A 23,295-nucleotide genomic window follows, 5' to 3' on the forward strand; every position below is an offset into this window, starting at 1 on the left:
CTGTTTTTGGTCTCCACCAACTCCTGAGGGTCTTTAATGCTCAACTATGTTCACCAGCTAGTCTCTGTTAAATCTAAATATGAAACTGTCAGATAATTGTAGAGTACGATATATCTTTTTGAAAAATATGAACTAGTATACAACAATCATTTGATGTCTTTCGAACGAGTGTAGTTTGAAAATCCAACTTCAGAACGTACAAAGGGAAATCAATACCAAATATAGAAAATTTTCAATATGTAGCCCTGTGTAATTTAAAGTCATTTAAAGCACAATATAATGCTTTCAATTCAAATACCTATATAAGAAAGCAATAAAACCACTGGTCCATTAGCATGCCCTGCCCTCACATTTATGTGCATGCACTCATCTGTACCCACAGACACACCGAGCCAGCGTGCCACCCCACACTGAGAAATTGTATCTGCTGCTCTCTCAGGCATGTACTTTATATACTATTTTCATATTTAAGCACACAGTGGGTAAAGGCTCCTCTCTGGTTCACAGTAGGTGTTGTGGAAATAAATATTTTATACTAGAATCTAATTGCATTTTGTGGCCCTGAGCGCCCTACCAGACAATCTGCAATACAGCTCTAATGGCAGTGCTCCCCAGTGTATGTTGAAGAGTGCGCACACACACACACCCACACACACACCCACACACACACACACACACACACACACACACACACACACACACACACACACACACACACACACACAACAACACTACAATCTAGTTTATGGACTGTGAAGCTCTCACACATCTGCATTCTGTGTCTGTACACCAGTGGTCTCTCATATAGGTCTATAGGTCATGACGCTGCGTGTGTTTATATGTATGTATGTGTGTCTGTTTATGTATTCAAAAGAAGCAGAATACACTTAATATAGAGAATATACTGAGTCTCTGTGAAGCATACAGTGCCCCTTTTTTGCTTCTGCTCATCGACCGGAATGGCCTCGTACATCCCACATGAGAGGTTTTGAGGTTAAACATATGCACATACACAGACATGCTATAATGAACTTACATACGATTAGTACATCAGCTAAAGGATCTTTGCATCCTAAAAATATCAACCATTCAGCTAGCACAAACAACATGGAGATAACTAAATCCTGTGTGGGCTACAGGCCACAGAGATTAAGTATTGTCCTCCAATGATGGCCTTATTGACAATCGACAGAGCCAGACTTGTATAATCTGAGAGAAAGACCAAATCAATATCCACCACAGAGTCCAGCACCTACCAGTCAGATGAGGGTTTGACCCACTCAAATAGAAGCCTGGAAAAGCTTTATCAACCCTGGAGGCCAACTACCAGACAAATCCCGAGCCCCTTGCTTTTAATAAGGGAATCAAAATAATCGTAAGGCCACAGACTGACCTCGGCTTTGTATTTGTGTCTTTCAGTATGTGTTGTTGTGCTCTATACACCCAGAGAGCAAACAAATAGATGGTCACATAGTCAAACATTATTTTCTAAAGGTTGAGCTGTTGATACAAAAAAATTCAAAACAGTAAAAAATGCGGTGAGTGAGTCCGTAACTACTCAAGTCTGCTTGCATCCCTGCCTGTGTCCAAGCAGGGCTGCAGAGGTCCACAGAAATCCATTTAGGATTACCCAGTATGGCTGTGTGTATCGGTGATGCACAGTCAAAGGGTGGGCTCAGTGCAGCGCAGAACTCCAATATGGTTTTCTGCTGGCACACAGCCAGCATTTACATATGAATAAATATGAGGAAAAATCAAATAAATAAAAGGAAAGCTGGGGAAAATAATCCTGTTAAAGATCAAACAGCAGGCTCCCTTTCCCCTCCTCCTGTCGTTCTCTGCTGCCTCAATTTTTCTTCAATTTATACCTATATTCCTTAGCTCATCTATGCTCCCACCTTTCTCTCTTTTTCCTCACTCGTCTTCGAGGCAACTATCCCTCCACTTTCAATATTCATTTGTAGATGTCCACATCCTCTTTCTCTCCATCTTTTCTCCCTCTCCCCCATCTTCCATCTCCTTTACGATTTCATGGACAGCCATATCTTTAATCTTGCTCTTCCCCCTTTTCCCGTGTCCAACGCTCCCTCGTCGCCCTCCCTCCGTCCCTCTCTCCTCTCCAGTGCAGAACTAAATGGAGATTAATGAAGGGAGGAAGATGTGTCTGTCATCCAGACAGTCTGATGCAGCCACCACAGCCAGTAAAGTACCGGATCTATTCAAAACACACCAGGGAAAGCTATATGCTCTAATACTGCTCCAGCCGAGAGGAACTACAGATTAGTCTACCAACTTCTATTTAGATTATTTGTAAATACTAACCATACCACTGAAGCATGCATTCCTTTCTGCAGTGAGAGTGTTTGGAATATGGCTTTTCTATGCCCCCCTCTCTCATTTTTATCCTATCATTGTAGGATATTCAGAGCACACCCCAGTGTCTCATTTCCTCCCTAAGTTTAAATCCTGACAACTGACGGCCGCTCGCTGCTCACACGCCAGTCAAACAGCTCTGATAAGCCCCGCAGGAAATTGACTCGTATTTTAGAGCTTCATCTCCCACATCACATCCTCCCACCACCCATCATGCCCTTGGTTAGAGGTCAAGCAGCTTTCACTAATCTCATATGCAAATTTCTGCATGGTACAGTGTGAACACGAGGGTGATGTACGTATGTCCATAATTCATGAGCTATTACCAGTGACAAGTTGCACTTATGTTTGAACACAACTTTCTACTGATATGGGCTTTCTTACTACAGTTAGTGCTGGGTGAAAGCATAAAAGAAGTCTTAAAAGTAAGCTGTCATTTGTGTGTATGGTGTGTGTGGGTATTCAGAAATGGATGAAAGAGCCTGCTGCATGAAATATTTAGCATGGATGGCAATAAAATGCTCTGGACTTGAGTGATCTTCCTCTTAACATATCCTTACATTTCTCCCTTTATATGTTCTTGATATTTACCATGTTATGTTATTGAGATGATGTCACGTGTGTTTGTGCCCGTTTGCGTATGTGTGCATGAGACAATAGGGGAGTGCGCTCATCGGCACACACTAACGGAAAACGGAGTGAATTAAAAACAAACATTCTGATGAAGATGATGCATTTACTCACAAGGTAATTACAAGCATCGATTAAGACCCATCCACAAACATCCTGTGTGTGTGTTTAACACTACAATCAAGCTGCTTATACCCACACACTCGCTCGCTTATCAAGGCTCACATAGCCTGTGTGGATTAGCAGCTGTTTACGTGTGCAATATATTCATCTAGCTATTGTGTTCCTTCTCTCAGCCTGGCTGGATGGTGCTTTCAAGGCGCAGACATCTCCCCTGGAGTTTTTCTGTAGCAGTGTGCACAGCAGCCAGGGGAACGCAGCAGGGGGAACAGGCTCATGTGACTCTACTATTGGTGAGAAAAAGGCAGAAAACTGACAGGCTGGCAAACACAACTGGGACTGCAGTTAAGTCGACAGGAAGACTCCTGTGAGGCTATACTGCAGATATGCTTGGAGGAGCTGTGGCTGAATTACAAGAAAGCATCTGCCCAGTTAAAATGGATTCCAATTTCTGCATCTGTTTTTCATATTCAGAGCAAAACCAGAGCTTTATGGAGTGGACTTAAAGGACCTGAAATCAAAGAGGTATCCTTACTGAACAGTGCAATCGAGCTTGGATAGATAAGTTGACCTAAAAATGTACAATAGGAGTTAATGTTTCGAGGCAGGACTTGGCAGAAACGCTCTAGTTAAAAAGTAATGCTGACATTCGTGTGCTTTTAAACATCTGGTCTTTAATCTCTAAGTGTTTTCCACCAGTGTTTCTTCACCTTCTTTACTGGCTACATCAATGAATGAATAAACAATGAATATTTCAGCTTTGAAAGCAAGAATCATGGAGGGGCTGTGGCTTTTTTTTCCAACCCTACCTTCACCACACACACATACACTAATACACACATGCACTTTCTCATAATTTTCTCATAATCCTCCTCCTGCTCCTTTTTCTTCAAAATGTCACAGCAAGAACTGACATCATTAATTGTCATGGAGTGATCCCTTCACGCTACATCCCCCACCTCCTGTTCTTTTTTTCTCTACGTGCCTTCATCCCTCATCCTAATCAGCCCGGGGGTAATGCCTGTGTCAGGTTTGCTCATCTGTGACTCTTACATGGCAACTGCTGGGACCCTGAACCCAACTCATATTCTGCACACCCACAAACACACACACACGGCAAGCATGAAAGTCTACATAGAGCCCAGCCCGTACAGTACAACCAGATTAGCATCACATGGGTGGTAATGGTTTTTGGTTATGGTAAGGCTTTACTGTGGGCTTGAAGGCTTTACATAACAGGAGTGTAACAGGAGCGGCTTATTCAGCAATAAATCTTGAATAATAATTTGTGTCATAATGTCACGGGGGGAAGTTTGATTTTATTTAAGCATGCTTTTACTTTGAATTTGCTGTGTTTTTGTCTTATTTATTATTGCATGCTTTTATTTTGAAGTGTGTTTGTGTTACGTTGGTTTTACTTCCCCACCGGAGACATACCTTAATCAAGCATAAGGACTTACACCTGGCACCCAGAGAGGGGAGTGACTGTTCTTGGATAAAAAGGACACTATGGAAGATACCCGGGGGCACGAGGGAGGACACAGAGGGCACGAGGGAGGACACGGAGGTCACAACGGGCCGGACAGCAGGAAGCAGACAGAGAGACAGAGCAGATCATCGCACTGGAAGAGGTCTGAAGAGACACCGGAGCAAACACCGACCGTTAGCGGCTATAATTGGGAGAAGGTAAAACTTCTCCCTCCCGCGTAAGTCCCGTTTCAGACCGGTGTTTGTGTAGTGTGTAATATATAAAGTTGTGCCTTGTTAAAGGACATTGACTGGCCCTGAGTTTCCCTCGACAGGCTGCCGAAGAGCGGAGCCAGGTGAAGAGCAGGTGGTCGCCACCAGAGACCCGCGACTGCCGTTGTTGACTTCCCACTCCATCCGTGCCACATTATTTTAGCTGGGTTTTAGTTGTTTGTGTTCTTTGTTTAGTTTATTTGAAGGTAGAGCTTTTAGTTGTTTTTACTTATTTTAAAATAAATTGTGTTCAACTGTGTTCCACTGGCTGTACTCATTGTTTTAAAAATAACACTGTTTACTGCTCTCCCCCGACATAAAAGAACCTGTTTACCCTAACTTTAATTTGGTGATCCTAAGAGGTCCTAGGCCTCAGTTAAACCTAGGTGGCGTTGTCGGCACTTGTGTTTTAATTTATCCACCCTTAGCACGGCTCACATTTTGGCGTTGTCGGCAGGATCGGGTACAGAGAGCAGTGTGGTGTATTTTAAAACAGTGAATATGATGATGCCTGTATATCCTGGTGCCCCTTGGCTGCCAAAGTTTAAAGGACCAAATTGTGACCTGAAATATCATGACTGGAAGGAGCAAATACAGGGCTTACTTGGAGCGCAAGAGCTAGCAGAGGCCAGAAAAATTGACATTGTGTTGGGTGCGTTAGCTGGGGAAGCCAAACGGCAGGTCAGTGTTTTAGAGGATGACGAAAGGGATAGAGTACGCAAAATCTTTCTGTATTTGGACTCTCTATATGGAGACAGAACCCCCGCCCCAGTGTTAAGGTCTCAGTTTTTTAGTTGTGTCCAAAGACCAGACGAGACTGTGCCCTCATTCATTCTAAGACTAAGAGAGCTGTATTGCAGGTTGCGGCAACATGACCCTGATGGAACTCCCCCTGACACAGTCCTGCGAGACCAGCTGCTGTTGGGGCTGCGTGAAAGTTCCCTGGCTCAGGCCCTGAAGGTCTATGCCCGCCGTAACCCTGATGAAACTTTTTCTGCACTCAGACAGGAGGCGCTGCTGCTTGATACAGAACATGGGAACCCCCAACCGGAGGTAATCTGTGCTTCTGTGTATAAACCAAATGTGCCTCCTCCATCACAGGACACCAGCTGGAGAGAGACCCTGAAAAGAGAGATCATGGAAGACGTGAAATCTCAGATGACCGGACTGACCCAGGAACTGTTGCGAGAGATTAAACCGCTCCTTCAACCAGCTGTTATTGCACCACAGCCCCTAATACAGCCCTATAGGGAGCGACAACGATCAGTTTCCCAGACGAACACCTGGGATGAGCAAGGTAGGCCCATTTGCCGCCAATGCAGACAAGCCGGCCACATAGCTAGATTTTGTAGGAGGCCAACTACTGCTCGGCAGGCTTTAAACTAGCTTTCCCTGCTGCTGAGGTCCGAGGGGCAGGGGTTGAAAGTACAACAGAAGAAAACGGGCCCACTGAAGCATTTATTGGAAGGTGTCCAACTATAGACGTAAACATTGAAGGAGTTACACTGTCGGGGCTATTAGACACGGGGTCCCAGGTCACCTTAATGCAGCAAAGCCTCTTTGAGCAACATTTTACCCAAGCTAAGCTTGGAAAGGCTCCTATAGTTTTTAAGTTACAGGCCGCAAATGGCCTGGAGATCCCTTATACGAGCTATGCCGTATTAGATCTGGAGCTAGAGGGTGCTAAGATACCTGGAAGAGGAATTGTGATTGTGAAGGATGAACACTGTACACACCCACTCATCATTGGAATGAATGTTGTTACTGCTTGTTGGACTGTTTTTTTTAAATGTCCCAGAGGGTCTGTTCCCCCCCCCACAGACGTTACAGAGACAGCGGGTTTGGAGGGATGCATTTGCTACATGCAGACACATTGAGGCTACCATGACAGAGGACGGGATGTTGGGGTACGTGCGGCCAGCCAGCCGACGGGTCATCAAAATTCCCCCAAAGAGTGAAGTACTGGTGTGGGGTCGGGCTCGGATGAGCCTGGGGGGAAAAGATTACTGTGCCCTAATTGAAGCGCTGCCTGAGACTTGCAGTGTGAGGGTGGCCAGGACCCTAGCAGTGATAAGAAATGGCAGAGTCCCTGTGAGAGTTTTTAACCCACACCCCTACTGTTTGATGCTAGATCGGTACCAGAAGCTTGGCAAACTGTCCCGGGTGGATGAAGCGGATGTACATGGAGCCTGCGACCTTAACCTGTCCCTTGAAGGTGATTGTGTTGTTGGAGTGACACTGGTAAATGCTGCAGTTGACGAGGAGGACCAGAAGCTGCCGATAGGGGTGAGTGAACTCTCCAACAGGCCTGATCTGTCTGAGCAGCAACAGGAGGAGCTGCGCGCCCTGCTGCTGAAATGGCAGAAGGTGTTTGCACAGCACAATGAGGACTTCGGACGTACAGACCTGGTACAACATCGCATCCATACTGGTGATGCACCACCTATCCGAGAACGACATCGACCTCTTCCCCCTGCCATGTATAAAGAGATGAAATCCCTACTCTCAGGTATGCTGGAGCAAGGTGTCATTAAAGAGAGCTGTAGCCCATGGGCGGCACCCATAGTACTGGTGAGAAAAAAGATGGCAGTTGGAGATTCTGTGTGGATTACAGGAAGTTAAATGCAATAACTCATAAAGATGCATTTCCCCTGCCCAGGATTGAAGAAACCTTGACCAGTCTGACCAGAGCAGAATGGTTTTCTACTCTTGACTTAGCCAGTGGCTATTGGCAAGTTGAGATGGACACCCAAGACCAGGAGAAGACCGCCTTCACCACACCGCTGGGGCTGTATGAATTTGAGCGTATGCCCTTCGGCCTGTGCAATGCGCCAGCTACCTTCCAACGTCTGATGCAACAATGTTTAAATGGCCAATTGTCAGAATCCTTACTGGTTTATTTGGATGACATTATCATTTATTCACCTGACTTTTCCTCCCATCTACAGCAGCTAGATGAGGTGTTTAACAAACTGTGGCGGCATGGCTTGAAACTGCGCCTGGATAAGTGCAAACTCCTGCAGAAGGAAGTGAAATTCCTGGGCCATGTGGTGGACCAAAAAGGGGTGAGTCCTGATCCAGACAAAATCTCAGCCGTAAAAGACTGGCCCATCCCCACCACTGTAAGACAGGTACGAGCCTTCCTTGGCTTAGCTGGCTATTACAGACGCTTCGTTTCTGGCTTTGCAAAGATTGCACGCCCCCTCAACCAACTGCTGACAGGCATCCCTGCTGATAAAAAGTCGCAAATCCGAAAGGTACAGTGGTCCTCAGAGTGCCAGACATCCTTTGATCACCTGAAAGCAGCTTTAACACAAACACCTGTTTTGGCATATGCTGATTACTCCCTGCCATTCCTCGTTTACACAGATGCCAGTAATCATGGTTTGGGAGCAGTCTTGGCCCAGGTCCAACAAGGGCGGGAACGAGTGATAGCCTATGCCAGTCGCAGCCTACACCCAACAGAGCGGAATGATGCAAATTATAGCTCTTTCAAACTAGAGCTCCTGGCTCTTAAGTGGGCAGTAACCGAGAAATTTAAAGACTATCTGACTGGAGCCCGATTCACGGTGTACACTGACAATAACCCTGTGGCCCACTTACAGACAGCTCGCCTGGGTGCCGTGGAACAGCGCTGGGTCGCACAGCTTGCCTCCTTCGATTATGACATCAAGTACCGCTCAGGTAAAAGTAATGTAAATGCAGATGCCCTGTCTCGGTTCCCAATTAACCCACTGACTGCAGATGCCTCATGTGAAAACCTTGAGCTGGAAACCGTTCCAGTCGAGGCAGCCATTGAACTGACCCCTGAGGGAGGTGAAGAGGAGTGGACAGGCAGAGAGTGGGAGGAGGCACAAGCTGGTGATGCGGACCTTCAAATCATTAAGAGGTATGTGGAAACCCAAATGATACTGACGAGACCAGAGCGCCTGACATTGTCCCTTAGAGCCCAGAGACTGTTGCAACAAAAGCGAAAACTTCAGGTTAAAAGCAAAATACTGTGTCGTAAAATGATTGACCCGCACACACACGAAGTGTGTTTCCAGATTGTGTGTCCAGAATCTAGGAGCCAAGAAGTTTGGAAGAGGATCCATGAAGCCGCTGCCCATGCTGGTGTGGAGAGAACCCTAAACCGGATCCGTCAGCGGTTCTATTGGCCTGATATGGAGAGGGAGGTACGTCAGTTGCAGCAGGGTTGTGTTGCCTGTAACCTGCAGCGAGACAGGGTGGAGCCTAAGGCCCCCCTAAATCCATTCACAGTATCCTACCCCTTAGAAGTGGTGGGGTTGGACTTTTTGTCCTTAGGTCGGCCCACAGACACCTACCAGAACATTCTTGTTGCTACTGATCTGTTTACCCGTTTTTCTTGGGCTATTCCCACTCGAGATCAAACAGCTCAGACTACAGTAAAGGCCCTGTGGACCCATGTGATCCAACCATTTGGTTGCCCCGCCCGTTTCCATTCTGACCAGGGACCTAATTTCGAATCTGCACTTATGAAACAATTTTGTGATACCTATGGTATAACTAAAAGCCGCACAACTCCCTACCATCCCGCAGGAAATGGCAGTGCAGAGCGTTTTAATCAGACCTTGTTAAATATGCTCCGCTCTTTAGAGACGTCTAAGCAATTTCACTGGCCCGACTATCTGCCCGAACTGACACACGCCTATAATAACACCACACACAGTGCGACTGGGTATACCCCTTCCTTCCTCATGTTTGGGCGACACCTGCGACTTCCTGTTGATGTAGGATTAGGTGTAGGTCCCCAACAGATGAGGCACGATGTAGGTGGGTGGGTACAAGACCACCAGCAGAAACTGTCCTTAGCTTATAGCCTGGCTAAACAAAGAATGGAGAGTGCAGCCACCCAGAACAAGCAGCACTATGACAAGAGGGCCAAAGCGTTACCACTTTTACCGGGGGAAAGGGTGTGGGTGCGAGATAGGAACAGACGAGGGGCAGGAAAGTTGTGTACTTGGTGGGACCCAGAGCCATGGGTGGTGTTGGAGCAGGTGGGGGATACAGGGGTTGTGTACAAGATTCAGCCAGAGAAGGGTGGCAGAATACAAAATATCCATAGGAACTCACTTAAGGTGTGTACAGTACCCCCAACCGAAGTCCCGCTACCAACCACTGAGCCGGTTGTCCAGATGCAGGGACCCATCCAGCCCATGATCTACGGGTTCCTTCCAGCACCGGTAGCCATACCGCCTGTGAATGTGGAACCTGAGGGTGCCCTACGATGCTCCACCAGGGTAAACTTTGGACAAACTCCAGTCCGTTATAGAGACTCATAACATGTTGCAGGGACTGCTAACTTTAAAGTGTGGGGAGATGTCACGGGGGGAAGTTTGATTTTATTTAAGCATGCTTTTACTTTGAATTTGCTGTGTTTTTGTCTTATTTATTATTGCATGCTTTTATTTTGAAGTGTGTTTGTGTTACGTTGGTTTTACTTCCCCACCGGAGACATACCTTAATCAAGCATAAGGACTTACACCTGGCACCCAGAGAGGGGAGTGACTGTTCTTGGATAAAAAGGACACTATGGAAGATACCCGGGGGCACGAGGGAGGACACAGAGGGCACGAGGGAGGACACGGAGGTCACAACGGGCCGGACAGCAGGAAGCAGACAGAGAGACAGAGCAGATCATCGCACTGGAAGAGGTCTGAAGAGACACCGGAGCAAACACCGACCGTTAGCGGCTATAATTGGGAGAAGGTAAAACTTCTCCCTCCCGCGTAAGTCCCGTTTCAGACCGGTGTTTGTGTAGTGTGTAATATATAAAGTTGTGCCTTGTTAAAGGACATTGACTGGCCCTGAGTTTCCCTCGACAGGCTGCCGAAGAGCGGAGCCAGGTGAAGAGCAGGTGGTCGCCACCAGAGACCCGCGACTGCCGTTGTTGACTTCCCACTCCATCCGTGCCACATTATTTTAGCTGGGTTTTAGTTGTTTGTGTTCTTTGTTTAGTTTATTTGAAGGTAGAGCTTTTAGTTGTTTTTACTTATTTTAAAATAAATTGTGTTCAACTGTGTTCCACTGGCTGTACTCATTGTTTTAAAAATAACACTGTTTACTGCTCTCCCCCGACATAAAAGAACCTGTTTACCCTAACTTTAATTTGGTGATCCTAAGAGGTCCTAGGCCTCAGTTAAACCTAGGTGGCGTTGTCGGCACTTGTGTTTTAATTTATCCACCCTTAGCACGGCTCACAATAATGCTCCTGACATTAACTATTTAAACTGAACAACATCATTACTGATATCTGGAGTAGGGTAACATCACCAGACATGTGCTGTAGCTTTACAGAGCTCTAGTAGGGTAGGCAGTGAGTCTGATATTAACCACATTTTTGGGGAAACCGAGGTGAATGTTAACATAGTTTCCCAAACTATCTGTTATAAGTGGATGGCCAGATGACATTGCATTACATTGTTGCCAAAGTATTTTTTATATTTATTTTGTACTGTTTTGCAAGTTTACACCTGCAAGTGGCTTTAGCTCCATTCAAATGCTTGCTTTGTTTCACATGGGGCTGAAGCTGGTAAATGGTAAATGGACCTGTACTTGTATAGTGCCTTTCTAGTCTTCCAACCACAGAAACTAACATTCATACACATTCACACACTGATGCACGGCATCGGGAGCAATTTGGGGTTCAGTATCTTGCTCAAGGATACTTCGACATGTGGCACCAGGAGCTGGGGATCGACTCGCTCTGCCTCTGAGCCACGGCTGTAGCTTTACTAGGTGCACACAGTCTGACAGGTGGGCAGATATAGACAATGCAGGCCCAGATTGGGCCCTTTGTGAGTGATTCAGGTTGCCAGATTGCATATACAGATAGGCAATAATAATTTCAGGATAATATGTATGTTGATGAAGTCCAGTCATGTCAAGTCTGTATTTGATCACGTGGTAGTAACTCATTTGACTGTAAAAGCCAACACATTGTTGATAAAATATATATACGCCTAATGGTGTGAGTGTGTGTGTGTGTGTGTGTGTGCGCTCTGGGGGCCATCATCTACCTTACACCACTGGTCTGACATTGCAAAGGATGATTGTAATACGGGTGCATTCCCTCATGAAAATGTTCAGATAAGGTGGCTAGACTGTGGATTACTTCAAAACCAGCCAGATCATTTAATCACTCATGTTGCTAGCCCTACTGGACTTCCTCATAGCTCAACAATGAAACTGATGTGTACACAGTGTTACCATAACTGATAAGAATGATGGACAAAACTACAGAGGCGATATATAAAGTTTACAAATAAAAATCTGTGCAACTCAAAAAATCTTGCCACTTCTTTCTCAAACAAAGCAGATGGCGGGTTCATCGACAGACCAGTGAAATTATCGCCTCCTGAAGCCTCTGCAACACTCTTATCACCACCGTCTGTTCTCTAATTGAAGGATTAACCAAGGCGAAGCCTGCTAGCTTCAGAGTACAGCTCTCAGTCTTATGCATGGAAATACAGTACTGTTGGCCTTCTATTCAGACAGACCTACAGACAGAGTACTGCGGCTCTGGGGTAAACTGAGAGTGCATTTCTAAACTAAATCAGAAAGAGACAGCGACAGCAAGTTAAACACAGTCAAGGGGATGGCTTGTGATTACCAAAGATGAAAATGTGTCTTGTCATAAAATATGTGAAGCCTAGAAAACTGCTATCTTCCCATTCATCTTCGCTTTAGTATTTACCTCCGTCGCTTTCTCTCTCAATGCAATCATAGTCCTCCCTTTCTATCATTTTATGTATCATAATGTTATATTTTTGCTCTACTTTGTCTTCACTCAGCATACACTTTCGTCTCATTCATATGCTAATATTCTTATTTTAATTCCTTTTTGCCCTCTCTTTTACTTGCAGTGTTCACTTTCTCATCCGCCGTGTTAATATCGGCATTCCTCTACTCCCCCCCCTTCCTCTTTCTCTCGTCTTCCCATCCTCTTTTGATCTGTGAGCTGAATTATTCCATCTTACCCGGGCTTTTAATTCTCTTGATTGAGCCAATTACCTTCTGGCTGGATCAATGTGGGAAAGGTAATGATTTAAATGGCTGCCGCATAAAGCCACATAACCACTTCAACTGGTGCAAAAGGGAAAGGGAGGGAGAGGGGGAAGAGAAGAAGGAGGAGGAGGAGGAGGAGGAGGAGGAGGAGGAAAGAGCAAAGGAAGGTGGTTTAGCAGAGGGAGGGAAATGAATATCCTCTCTTTAACACAACCGTGCATGATTCAGCATGTACGTTTAAGTGCTTCATTTTGTGTCCCTGCCTCTACCTGCTGCATACTACATTGTAAAACCATGCAGGGGAGGCAGGCTGTGCAAACCCAGTTTCCTCAGGGATTATCTAAAATGTATGGGCTCTGTGGAAACTGGGTCAGTCTGATCCTAAATGGTGCCATCGTAGCAGAAACCCGCTAAGTCAATATCCTTCAGTATCCCACATTCCCTCACTTGCTTGCCATATTACCTCTCACATGCACCTCTAGTTCATCTAACATGTAGCACACACACACACACACACACACACACACACACACACACACACGCACACACACACACACGCTTTTCCCCATCATTGTGACTTGTCATCTCCTGTTGAGTGAGCTGTCCCATCCTATTTGGTTTTCCTGCTATCTATTATTGATGTAATGGAGCATTGTATCTAAATGCAGCTCTGCCTGTGACAAGCACTTCAGCCCAGAGGGAACCAGGGAAACAGGCCAACGGCTGCAAGCTCCTACTGGGTTCGCTCTGGGGGCGAGTCAGTGGATGGATGAAGGATTGGGCAGGTGGTTATCTTGGGCTTGGACTTGGCCTGACACAGATATCTGCGGCAAAGAACTTTTTCTTCATTTGTATCCTTGCAAGCCATTTACAGATGTGAAATATGTACCTTTGCTAGCTTCATTTAGCTTTTAAAATAATAGCATTTTATAATTCCACATAGTTGTTTGTTGTGTAAATGTTCCATATGGCTTTATTCAGACGAGAAAGAAAATGTGCTGAAAGTTACAACATGAAGAAAAAAGAGTGCTCTCAGTTTCCTCACTGGCTGCATCAGTGATGGACTTTAAAACTTATTTTTCCGTTAAAGCCTTAATTGATGATCACTGTGAGCAAGGGGGAAGCTCAACCTGCTTCTCAGTTAATCCACTAATCGTTTTTAACATCAATTTTATCATGTATTATTGAATTTTACTGCCTTTTTAGTCACAGTAGTCAAGCATCAAACGATAAGATCCCTATTTGCTAACACACTGTATATAAAGCATTTTGCTGGATCTTAATAATTTCACCCATGCAGGTGGCTTGAATGAAAAGATGAAAGAAGCTCTGTTCTCCACACCGTGAGATGAAAAATTAATTTTTAGAGACTGGTGTGACATTAAAAGAATCTCTTAAAATTGGCTCATTCACAGTGTTTTTCGTGCATTAAACTGATTTTATTTTCGTTGAGAAAAAAGGTTCTGCTCTGAAAAAAGGAGAATTAGATGTGTTTAATTTATACCTTGCCCTGCGGTTGCGTTTACGTTAAAGGGGAATTCCACAAATTTTACACATCAAAGTCTGTCTCCAGGTCTTTGGGACAACTACTGCATATGTGAAACAAAGGTTGTTTACAGCCTTTGACAAATTGACTCCAGCGATGTCACTGTCACGGGCTGGTTGGTCCAGAGAAAACTAACTAAATGAAAAAAAATCTGGGGATTCAGGCTAGGTCATCAGACCTCTGTAGCCCGCTCTTCATTTCTGCCTGACAGGGCTTGGGGTTCCTAACACACCCAGTTATGCAAACTAACTGTTGGCAGCCACAATGCATTGTTGAAGAATGAACAAAATTAAAAAGACGATATCTCTTGTTCTGCTACACTGAATTTGATCCTTTTTTTAAACTGTCCATCATGGGTCCAACAATGTTAAATTGGTGGAACACTTTTTTTTATCTGATGACATTCTATTCAGACTTGTTGAAAATGTTACAGAAATGCTACTAGGTCTGAAGTAATACGATTGCCGTTGGGACTTTTACATAAAAGTGACTCGGGCAATTATTCAGGCATTTTTGTGTGAAGATTTACGAGTCTGAAAAGGGACTTAACACATAAGAGAGCTCTTGCATCACTCTAGCAAAACATCAACCAACACAGTGACTTAAGATACTTGAATTCAAATAGAGACAGAAGATTGAAGGTCATTGTTCGGTCTGAGACATTTGTTCACAGGTTGAGAGCAGTAGTAGAGTTTCAGGTGTTTGAGAGGATTAATAATAAAGGACAGACGACTAATGTCTGGCCCCAAGATACATCGGGGCTACAATAACCAATGAGCTGCCAATGGCCAATCCTATTTTAATTAGCGCTGTTTTGAATTAGTCAAAGTAAATGCATAGTGATTGACAGCAGTAATTAGTTTAGTGCTCCATCTCTTGCATCTGCCCTGTCTTTCTTACTATTAAATTTTTTTGTCTTTCTCATTGGTAACCCATGAGGGCCAGAGTAAACCATTACTTTAATGCTTCAGAGCAGCCACTTGGTCAATTCAGCAAGGTGATAGTAGGCGCAGATAAAAGACTCTTAGATACTTCACAATGAAATGAAGATGAAAAGAATTCTAAGAACAAGTTTGGTGCTCTACATTGCTTTTTTCACCCCTTTATTTATCACCCAAAGACACACATTAAACAGCACTACTGTACGCTCAGAATGTGTTTGGTGACAGAAACTGTTAGTTAATTGCTTAATTGTCCTAAATAACCCCTCGTCTTTCTGCTTGAGGTATGTTAGGAACTCCGGCTGGAATTCAGTCCCTGCTTTCTGATCATACAGCGAATAAAGGCCAGCACCGTGGGCCATTTGAAGTCCGAAGTCCATCTGAACCACTTAACTGAGGACAAGGAGGCCAACAGCAGATTTGGTTACCACAGCAACCAGAGACCGGCTCTGTCTGGGAGGTCAGTGGTGATCGGTTCCCTTTGAGGGAGATGATGTTGAAGAGGCAGTGGAGGCTCAGGATAGTATATCTGCCTCTCCAAACCCTTCACTCTGTATCTCTGCTGAACAGGACTCACCTTTTTCTGTCCAGATATATAAAAGACCGCATTTTAACTCAATATCATGTCTCTCCCTTGATTTCCCCTCTTATATTCCAACGCTCTCTGTTATAACTTAACCACATCCAAACCACGTACATCTCATTCTTTCTTCCTCTCTCTCTCTCTCTCTCTCTCCCGTTGTCATGAAAATAAATAGTAACATTGATTTTTCATGTGCATATTCAATAGCTGCTTAAATATAACTCACTCACAGCATACCTTCAGTATATTCCTAATATGCATTGATAACATGACCTTTTAGTGTCTATGCTCTATATATGGACAAGCCTGCCAGAAGACTTTTTTTAAGATTAGCATTTGCATAATTACATAAATCAGCCCAAGTTAAAGTAGTTTTTATTTCCTTGGAAAGCAAACTGCTCTACACTGAATCATAAATAGCTCACATGCTGCTATTTTACTTCACTGGATTATTTGATGATTAACAACATTTTAAATCTTACATTAGTTTCTTTCTTTTAAACACCATATTGATATCCAGCTTTTATTTTTATTTTTTTGTATGTATGTATTACCCCTGTCTTTCTGTGTTTTACAAGAAATTATGCTTTGAAATTGTTTGCATTAAGTAATCTATGTTTCTGTGTCTTCACCTGCTATTGCTTTAATTAGTTTTCTCATTAAGCAGTTTAGGCTGCATTTCTTGTTAGATGCTGTGTATAAAGGCTTGAGAGAGGATTTTCTGCATTATCAACTTGGTTTTAAAAATCCACTTGCTAAGCTAAGAAGAATGGATAAAACAAACAACAATAAATTAAACCATTCCTGTTTCAGGTATCATGAACCGGCACATCATGCACCGAAGATGGGTTGGATCCACCAGGTCCAGACATTAGAGAAACACTGCAAAGGTGGTGTTTGAAAATGACAGGGCTAAGATCCAAAGATCAAAGTTTTAGATTTAGAAATATAAGTACTTGCAAGCCAACTGGAAATAGATAAAGATCAGAAAATGGCAGCAGTGGGGATAGTAGTTGTTCCAACTGAAAGGCCCTCCAATAGGAGGAAATATAATATTATGGAAAAAAAGAGGCACTAATGGCAAAAGATGTCCAAGCAGTGGCATAGAATAAAGCAGGTTTAACAGTGAGAGAGGCCAGGAGGCCACAGTAAGTGAGTAAACCTGAACCGTGAACAAAGAAACTGATTTTGATTGCTACTAAGACTGTTTTCAGCAAAATTGGACACAAGCCTTGAACTAAGATATAAGAGACCAGGATGATCTACATCTACAGTATTTTGGATAATTAATTGTTTGTCATTTGAGCAAAAATGCCAAACATTTGATGAGAATAAAATAAATTGTTAGTTGCAGGTCTCATATAAATGTGTGTATTGTTGAACAGATTAATATTGATATGTTCTGGTTAAATCGACTTCCTTTTTGTGGCTGTCCATAGAGAAACATACAAGATGGATCCCTTGCAAAGAAGGTGTTTAAAATTGAAATCTGCAAGAGTTCGTGAAGACATTAGCCAACAACATATTTTCTTCTTACATGTGCACAAATTCAATTGTTTTCTTTCATTAATTCAGGATTCTTCTCTGTTGTGCATAATCCTGTTTCGTCTCCCACCCAATCTCCTATTTTTCTGTCCACTCAGCAACTTCAGGCCGTTCACTCTTTTAACACCCCTTTTCTCTACTCAGCATCCAATAATCCTGCAGCGCACATACCTTCCCATCTCCCTGCTTCTCAGTTTTGCATTTTACCCCACTCCCAAGCTTGCCCCCTCTCTCTCTGTCAGCTCAGCTCCTGCCACTCACCCTCAGATGGCATAATCCCTGTCATATTGTCACATTACAGGAGTTCAGATGCTAATGGCTGCACTGCTAATCCAGCTGCCGGCAAGCCTGGACCAGTGCCCATACCCGCTCTCCGTAACAGCTGTGTCTTGCTCAGTCATGCCAGTGATGCATCGAGGATCACAGACACAGTGCAGTCAGACTGGTGGTGGGTGGGAGGACTGGATGCTAAAGGACATTACAGGGGAGGGCAGGAGGCCTTGAGATATGGTTCGGACTGCAGGAAAAGATATGTGCTGGACAGGAGGGAGATGGATGGCAGAAACGTTGTATATGTACTGACAGAGCTGAAAATAGTGGCTGGAGGCGGCAGGTCAAGGAAACAAACTTGAAGGTCATTGTGCAAAGGCTTCTCAGACTGTGATAAAATGTTAGCTGTGTCTGTCCCCGAAATTAACATTTGGAAGTTTAAAAAAAAAAGCTAACAGAGTAAATGAGAGACTTGAGATTCACTAGAGAGAAGCAGATGCAACCAGTAGCTTATTGAGCTGTGGATGTGAATGAGCCTTGGCAGGCAATTATGGTCATTACTGTTTCCTACAATATTTCTGATATAGAAGTTTCCCATTCTTTCGAAAGCAGGGAATGTACTTAAGCTCCGGAGCATTCAGTGTTTGTTGTGGAATTGCTCAAACAGCCCTCCCATCCATTAAAGGAGGGAATTTGGTGTGCCTATAATTATATATAAAGTATAACACCACTTATCAAACATTTAAGTGAATTAAAACCTCCTCCTTTTCAATAAAACATCTGCCGGAAAGCACCATCCCATTAGCAGAAAGCAAGCGTTCACCTACTTCAAAATAATTCACCTAATTTGGCTGAAACCTCTGGGTTCAATTATTGATGAATGAAACCTACAAGAGCAGGGGATGGAGAGGAACACAGAAGTGGACTGAATACATGATCAGGGATTTGAGGGCTCTTTTGGGAGGGGTGGTGTACATCTATGGGTACGAAGTGTCCTTCACCCTTTCACCTACAACATTAAACTCCACTTTCCCACCCATTCTCTCACACAATAACAATGAGCTGTAGATGGGCTTGATGAAATCGTCTCCTCTGACACTAACAAATTTGTGTGTGTGTGTGTGTGTGTGTGTGTGTGTGTGTGTGTGTGTGTGTGTGTGTGTGTTCTGGGGAGTGCTTCAGCTATATGATGGATGGCAACATCAGGCAATTGTCCTGTTAATAGATGAGTATAGTATATCAAGATCAACTCAACAATCACAGTGAGCTACGATACAGGCTCCGCTAATTTGATTGGTGTGTTTTGGGACAAAATCAAACCTAAAACAGGGATGGGCAAATCAAATTCCAAGATTGAGACAGACTTATCAGATATCATTATTACAAAATCAGGAAACAGAGGCTTGCAATCTCTGATTTTAAAACCAGCCTGGAAGAAGAAACACAGAGACAGCAGCCCGCGCATGATAAACACACAAACTCTCGTCTCAATCTTCCAGTGTGTAAAGAGGGAGACCTTTGACCCCCATTCTCAAACAGAGCAAAGTTTGGAGAGTGGATGCAGAGCCTGTGTACTCAGCTCTTGTGCACACAATGGTTCGCCTCTGTGTCTGTGTGTTCATGCTGTTTACCTTTCATTAGACTAGGTGATGTGTCTATTACAGCGAAAGCCCTTGAGTTATATTGGTATTCACTTTTCATTATAATTTACCCATTCCCCAGAAAGAGGATTCTTCAAAAAGATACAATGTAAGTCTTGATTTAGACAGATGATGGATGTGTAGAGGTGGGAAATGTTGCTGTCATGTTCTTTTTATTCCTAAAGGTACTTCATGTTAAGGGTGGAAGATGTGGTAATGTGTCATTTAAAAGCCAATGTAAGACTGTTTGAAAAATCTGTATTTTAAAAGAATAGAAAATGAGTACATAATATGCTCCTCTACATTCACTATTACAATTACAGTTGTTCATTACATCACTATACAGCATATGTTACAAGGAGACAACAGTATGTAGCAGCTGGCGAAAATGAACACTCTTTCAGAAGGAAATGAGCTGTTTCTTATGTGCTCACTGAGTCTCTCTTTTCATTTTCCTCCCACTGCTGCTCCAAGTTCACTCTGGACTGCAGAGAGGGCCCTGGGCTCACGGGTGATGAGTTCACCCAACACACAACCCCAATGAGTGTGAGAGTGAGATTCAAAAGGTTTTCAAATAGAAAATTCCTGAGACAATTTCAATGAAGAGAAACTGAGTGAGGAAAAAAGGGAAACTTGAGCCCTTTCCTGGTATTATTCGCTCTTTATTCCTGGTTTGAAGAGAGGGTCTGGAGGTCAAAGCGGTTGGGAATGTGCGCTGAGAGGGTTGAAAGGGAGAAATGGTGTTCACGATTGGCTGAGATTCCCAGAGGAAAATCTGTGAGGCTTGAGGAAGCCTCTGAGGCTAATCTATCATTAGCATTCTAAAAGGAACGACAGAGAATTGGACAGAAACAAACACCAACATTAGTCTGATTGCCACATTTATGAATATTATGCACAAAAACAAGCATACACGACAAACAAACAATATGCTCCAACGGTGCTCACAAAAGAGACATTTAAACCGATAGGAGGACCCACAGAAGCAATAAACATCAAGCAATCATCATTTCATCTTTTCGATCAACCAACTGAAACTTCTGCAACTATGTAGTTTGATAATTGTCTCACTGTAAAAGTCAATTATTATCAAACATTTTACACTGTGTACCACCTCAGAAAATATTATCCAATGTTTTAAAGTCCAAACGAATAATTGAGAACAAAAAAAATATCGGTACTTGCAGCCCTAATTCGATCAATATTAACGAAACCCAGAGAAAATGTACTCAAACTAAAATGAAACTGTAAGTTGGTAAAAGAGTCTGTCATACAATAAATCAACATGACCTCAAACAGTAAACGGAAGATGTAAATACAAATAAATTATGTAGGGGCGAGAGAAAAGGGCTAAAACTAAGATACCTTATTATGTACAAACAAACACAGAGGCTGACAAACACACATGAACAGAGTTTGATCCCGCTAGTCCATTCAATGGTAAACACAATGAGGTCTGTTCCAGTAATGAGGGAACCCAGAGCTGTATTGATCACATGCAGTGGATCAGAGGACCTCTGTCAGTCCCTCGGAGCCCACTTTATACAGCCGGCGAACCCGACACAATCCCCTCTCATTTACCACTTTACATCTCTCTCTCTCACCCCTCCTGCCTCTGAATCACAACTTGTCCTCTTGATCCATTATACAGGTTCTCCCTCCTTTAGTTCACCCCCCCAATCTTTTGTTGCCTCATCTCTTTTGCTTTCTCTTTCTCTCGGCTTCCATGTATCAGCCTCCTTATTTATGTAAATCCATTTGCTGTGAGAATGAAGCTTGTCTAATGTCCTGAACACTGCTGGATTTCATGCCATTTCTTCCCGGTAACGGTAGAATAATGAAAATGTAAATAGCGTTAAGCTGGGTAGCTTAAGACAACCTCTTAATGAAGGCAGAGAGAGAGGGAGAGAGAGAGATGGAGAGGGAGAGCAGAGGCATTTTTAGCTTCAAAAGAGTCCGAACGTCACAGGGTACAACATCACATACAGAAAGCCACTGAAGCATATGTATGGGAACCAGCTAGAGAATGGACGTTATAGGAATTCAAGATGTGTGGTGAGAGCTGTCTTCAAATAAAGCCTTTTCAAGTGACATTTCAAATGGTATGCTCTAAACACCATTCATGTGTCTTTCTCTACCGTTTCTTTCTTCAGGCTTTTGGTTGCCAGTCAGTCTTGAAGAAACAATTCTAGGCTGTAATCTGGCTGTCCATTAGGGGGGATACTTTAATATTTTGTGAGCAACAACGATATCAACAATCCCACTGCCTCACGTTGCTTTTTACACACGCGCAAGTATGAGGGGGAGGTGGTTATGTAAGAAAGGATCCAGGAGGGCTTCCCTTGAGCTTTGGAGAGAAAGTGAAAGAAAAGAGCAAAGGTGACCTCTCATATGCTGCTGATGAAAAGATTGAGTCAGAAGAGGGGGTGTGGGGTGTGTGGGGGGGCTCGAATAAACTAGAATAATTAGTGATTTCAAACAGTGATTAGAAGAGAATGAGACAGTCAGGCAAATGGAAACAATAGAGGCAGAGAAAAGAATTAAAATGCAAGATGAATTCAAATGAAAGAGGTTTTGCTTTTGTTTCAGGAATACTTTCCTAACTGCTTGTTGTCCCGTGCCTCTTTAAAGATTGTGGATCTATGTAGACTGCGAAACAGCATGTGTGTCCTTTCTATGCTTCTCAACCTTGGGATAACTCTGCATTAGCACATCAGGCTGTTAAGTCAATCCCAGAGCTACTCAGCCAAACAGAGCATTGGCTTGACCTTTGATTGTAAAAGCCTGCCAGGCTGGCAAGTTAATCCTGGAGTGTAGTAGGCCAATCAAGTTGTCAGGCCAGGCTCACCGTCAATAACACATTTAGGTCAAAAACAAAGGCATGGAGAAGAGGTGATCTTCTGAAGACACACATCCACCAAATCCGATATAAATATCAAACAGTCAAAGTTTATATGTATGTGCAAAGACATAAGCTTTATTTATTTTAACAAAAGTATAAAATCAATAAAGGATCACAGAGTTTGCTGGATAACTTGTTATAGCTGCCTTTTTTATTGATCGCCATCTGAGCTCAAGCACTTGACAACGTGAAGCAGTAGAAAGGTTATTGTGCAGTCACCAGAACCACCCACATCTGCAGTGGCACAGAAAAATGAACTCAGAACAGAACAACTATAGACAGGAGTGGAAGAAACGGCGGCAGCGAGGGACGAGGGAGGTGCTGTGGCAACAAGAGGGATGGAAAGAAAGCGAGAAACGAAGGAAAGATCGGAAGGAATAAAGCGTGATGGAGAGAAACAGAGAAAGCGAGAGACAGAGGCAGACAGGGAGACAGCACTATTTACGGTAGATTAGTTGTTATGGTGATAAGCAGAAGGGAAAGGAAGGAATGGAGTTGTCAGGGTGATGGGGCTGCACTGGGCTACTAATGATATGTAAAAATAACTGTGCTTAGATTTTGCCCTACCTTAGCGGGAAAAAAAAACATGCTAACACACAAACATGCTCAGATGAATACACAGAAAGACAAAGCAGTCTGTTGAAGCAGGCTCCTCTCATTAGCATTTGGAGACGTACTCAGATTCCTCCCCCACATTCTCAGCATGGAGATCACTTTTTTGTGAGTTTTTGCTTAATGAGGGATGGTAGATAGATACACACAAACACTGGGGGATGCTTGTGTGAGTGTTTATTCCTATGTATAGTGCTTGTGGCTCTTTGCCTCTAAAGGTCTAACAACAGCAACTGACTGCATCTCACTTTGACATGAGGAGATGGCAGAGGACTGTGGGTAATTGTAGTTTAAATGGCCTGAAGGGGTTTCTAGAATGCTGGTCTTTGTAGTTTTGCTGCCTGCAGTGTAACCTCTGGGTTTTC

General features: G+C 43.6%; 2 protein-coding genes across 8 annotated transcripts in view; one reads left to right on the forward strand and one right to left on the reverse strand.

Annotated features, from left to right (window-relative positions):
- The window catches only part of il1rapl1a (interleukin 1 receptor accessory protein-like 1a), a 155,890-nt gene that overhangs the window by 99,404 nt on the left and 33,191 nt on the right, over positions 1 to 23,295 (reverse strand). The gene's annotated exons all lie outside the window — the stretch shown is intronic.
- On the forward strand, positions 4,403 to 7,732 carry LOC127365600 (uncharacterized). Of its 4 annotated transcripts, none has more exons than XR_007885233.1 (4): positions 4,403 to 6,160; positions 6,685 to 6,770; positions 6,995 to 7,434; positions 7,523 to 7,732. XR_007885233.1 is itself a non-coding variant. In XM_051403855.1 (4 exons), exons 1-4 carry the CDS (start codon positions 6,152 to 6,154, stop codon positions 7,526 to 7,528), a joined length of 588 nt encoding a protein of 195 aa, XP_051259815.1. In that variant the 5' UTR covers positions 4,403 to 6,151; the 3' UTR covers positions 7,529 to 7,732. The 4 variants fall into 4 exon arrangements, 3 of the variants coding, with proteins under 3 accessions (XP_051259815.1, XP_051259813.1, XP_051259814.1); XM_051403855.1 differs by having other exon boundaries at positions 6,685 to 6,817; XM_051403853.1 differs by having other exon boundaries at positions 4,403 to 5,823; positions 5,965 to 6,160; positions 6,685 to 7,434.

Source organism: Dicentrarchus labrax, unplaced genomic scaffold (assembly GCF_905237075.1).
Source record: "Dicentrarchus labrax unplaced genomic scaffold, dlabrax2021, whole genome shotgun sequence".
Classification (NCBI taxonomy): domain Eukaryota; kingdom Metazoa; phylum Chordata; class Actinopteri; family Moronidae; genus Dicentrarchus; species Dicentrarchus labrax.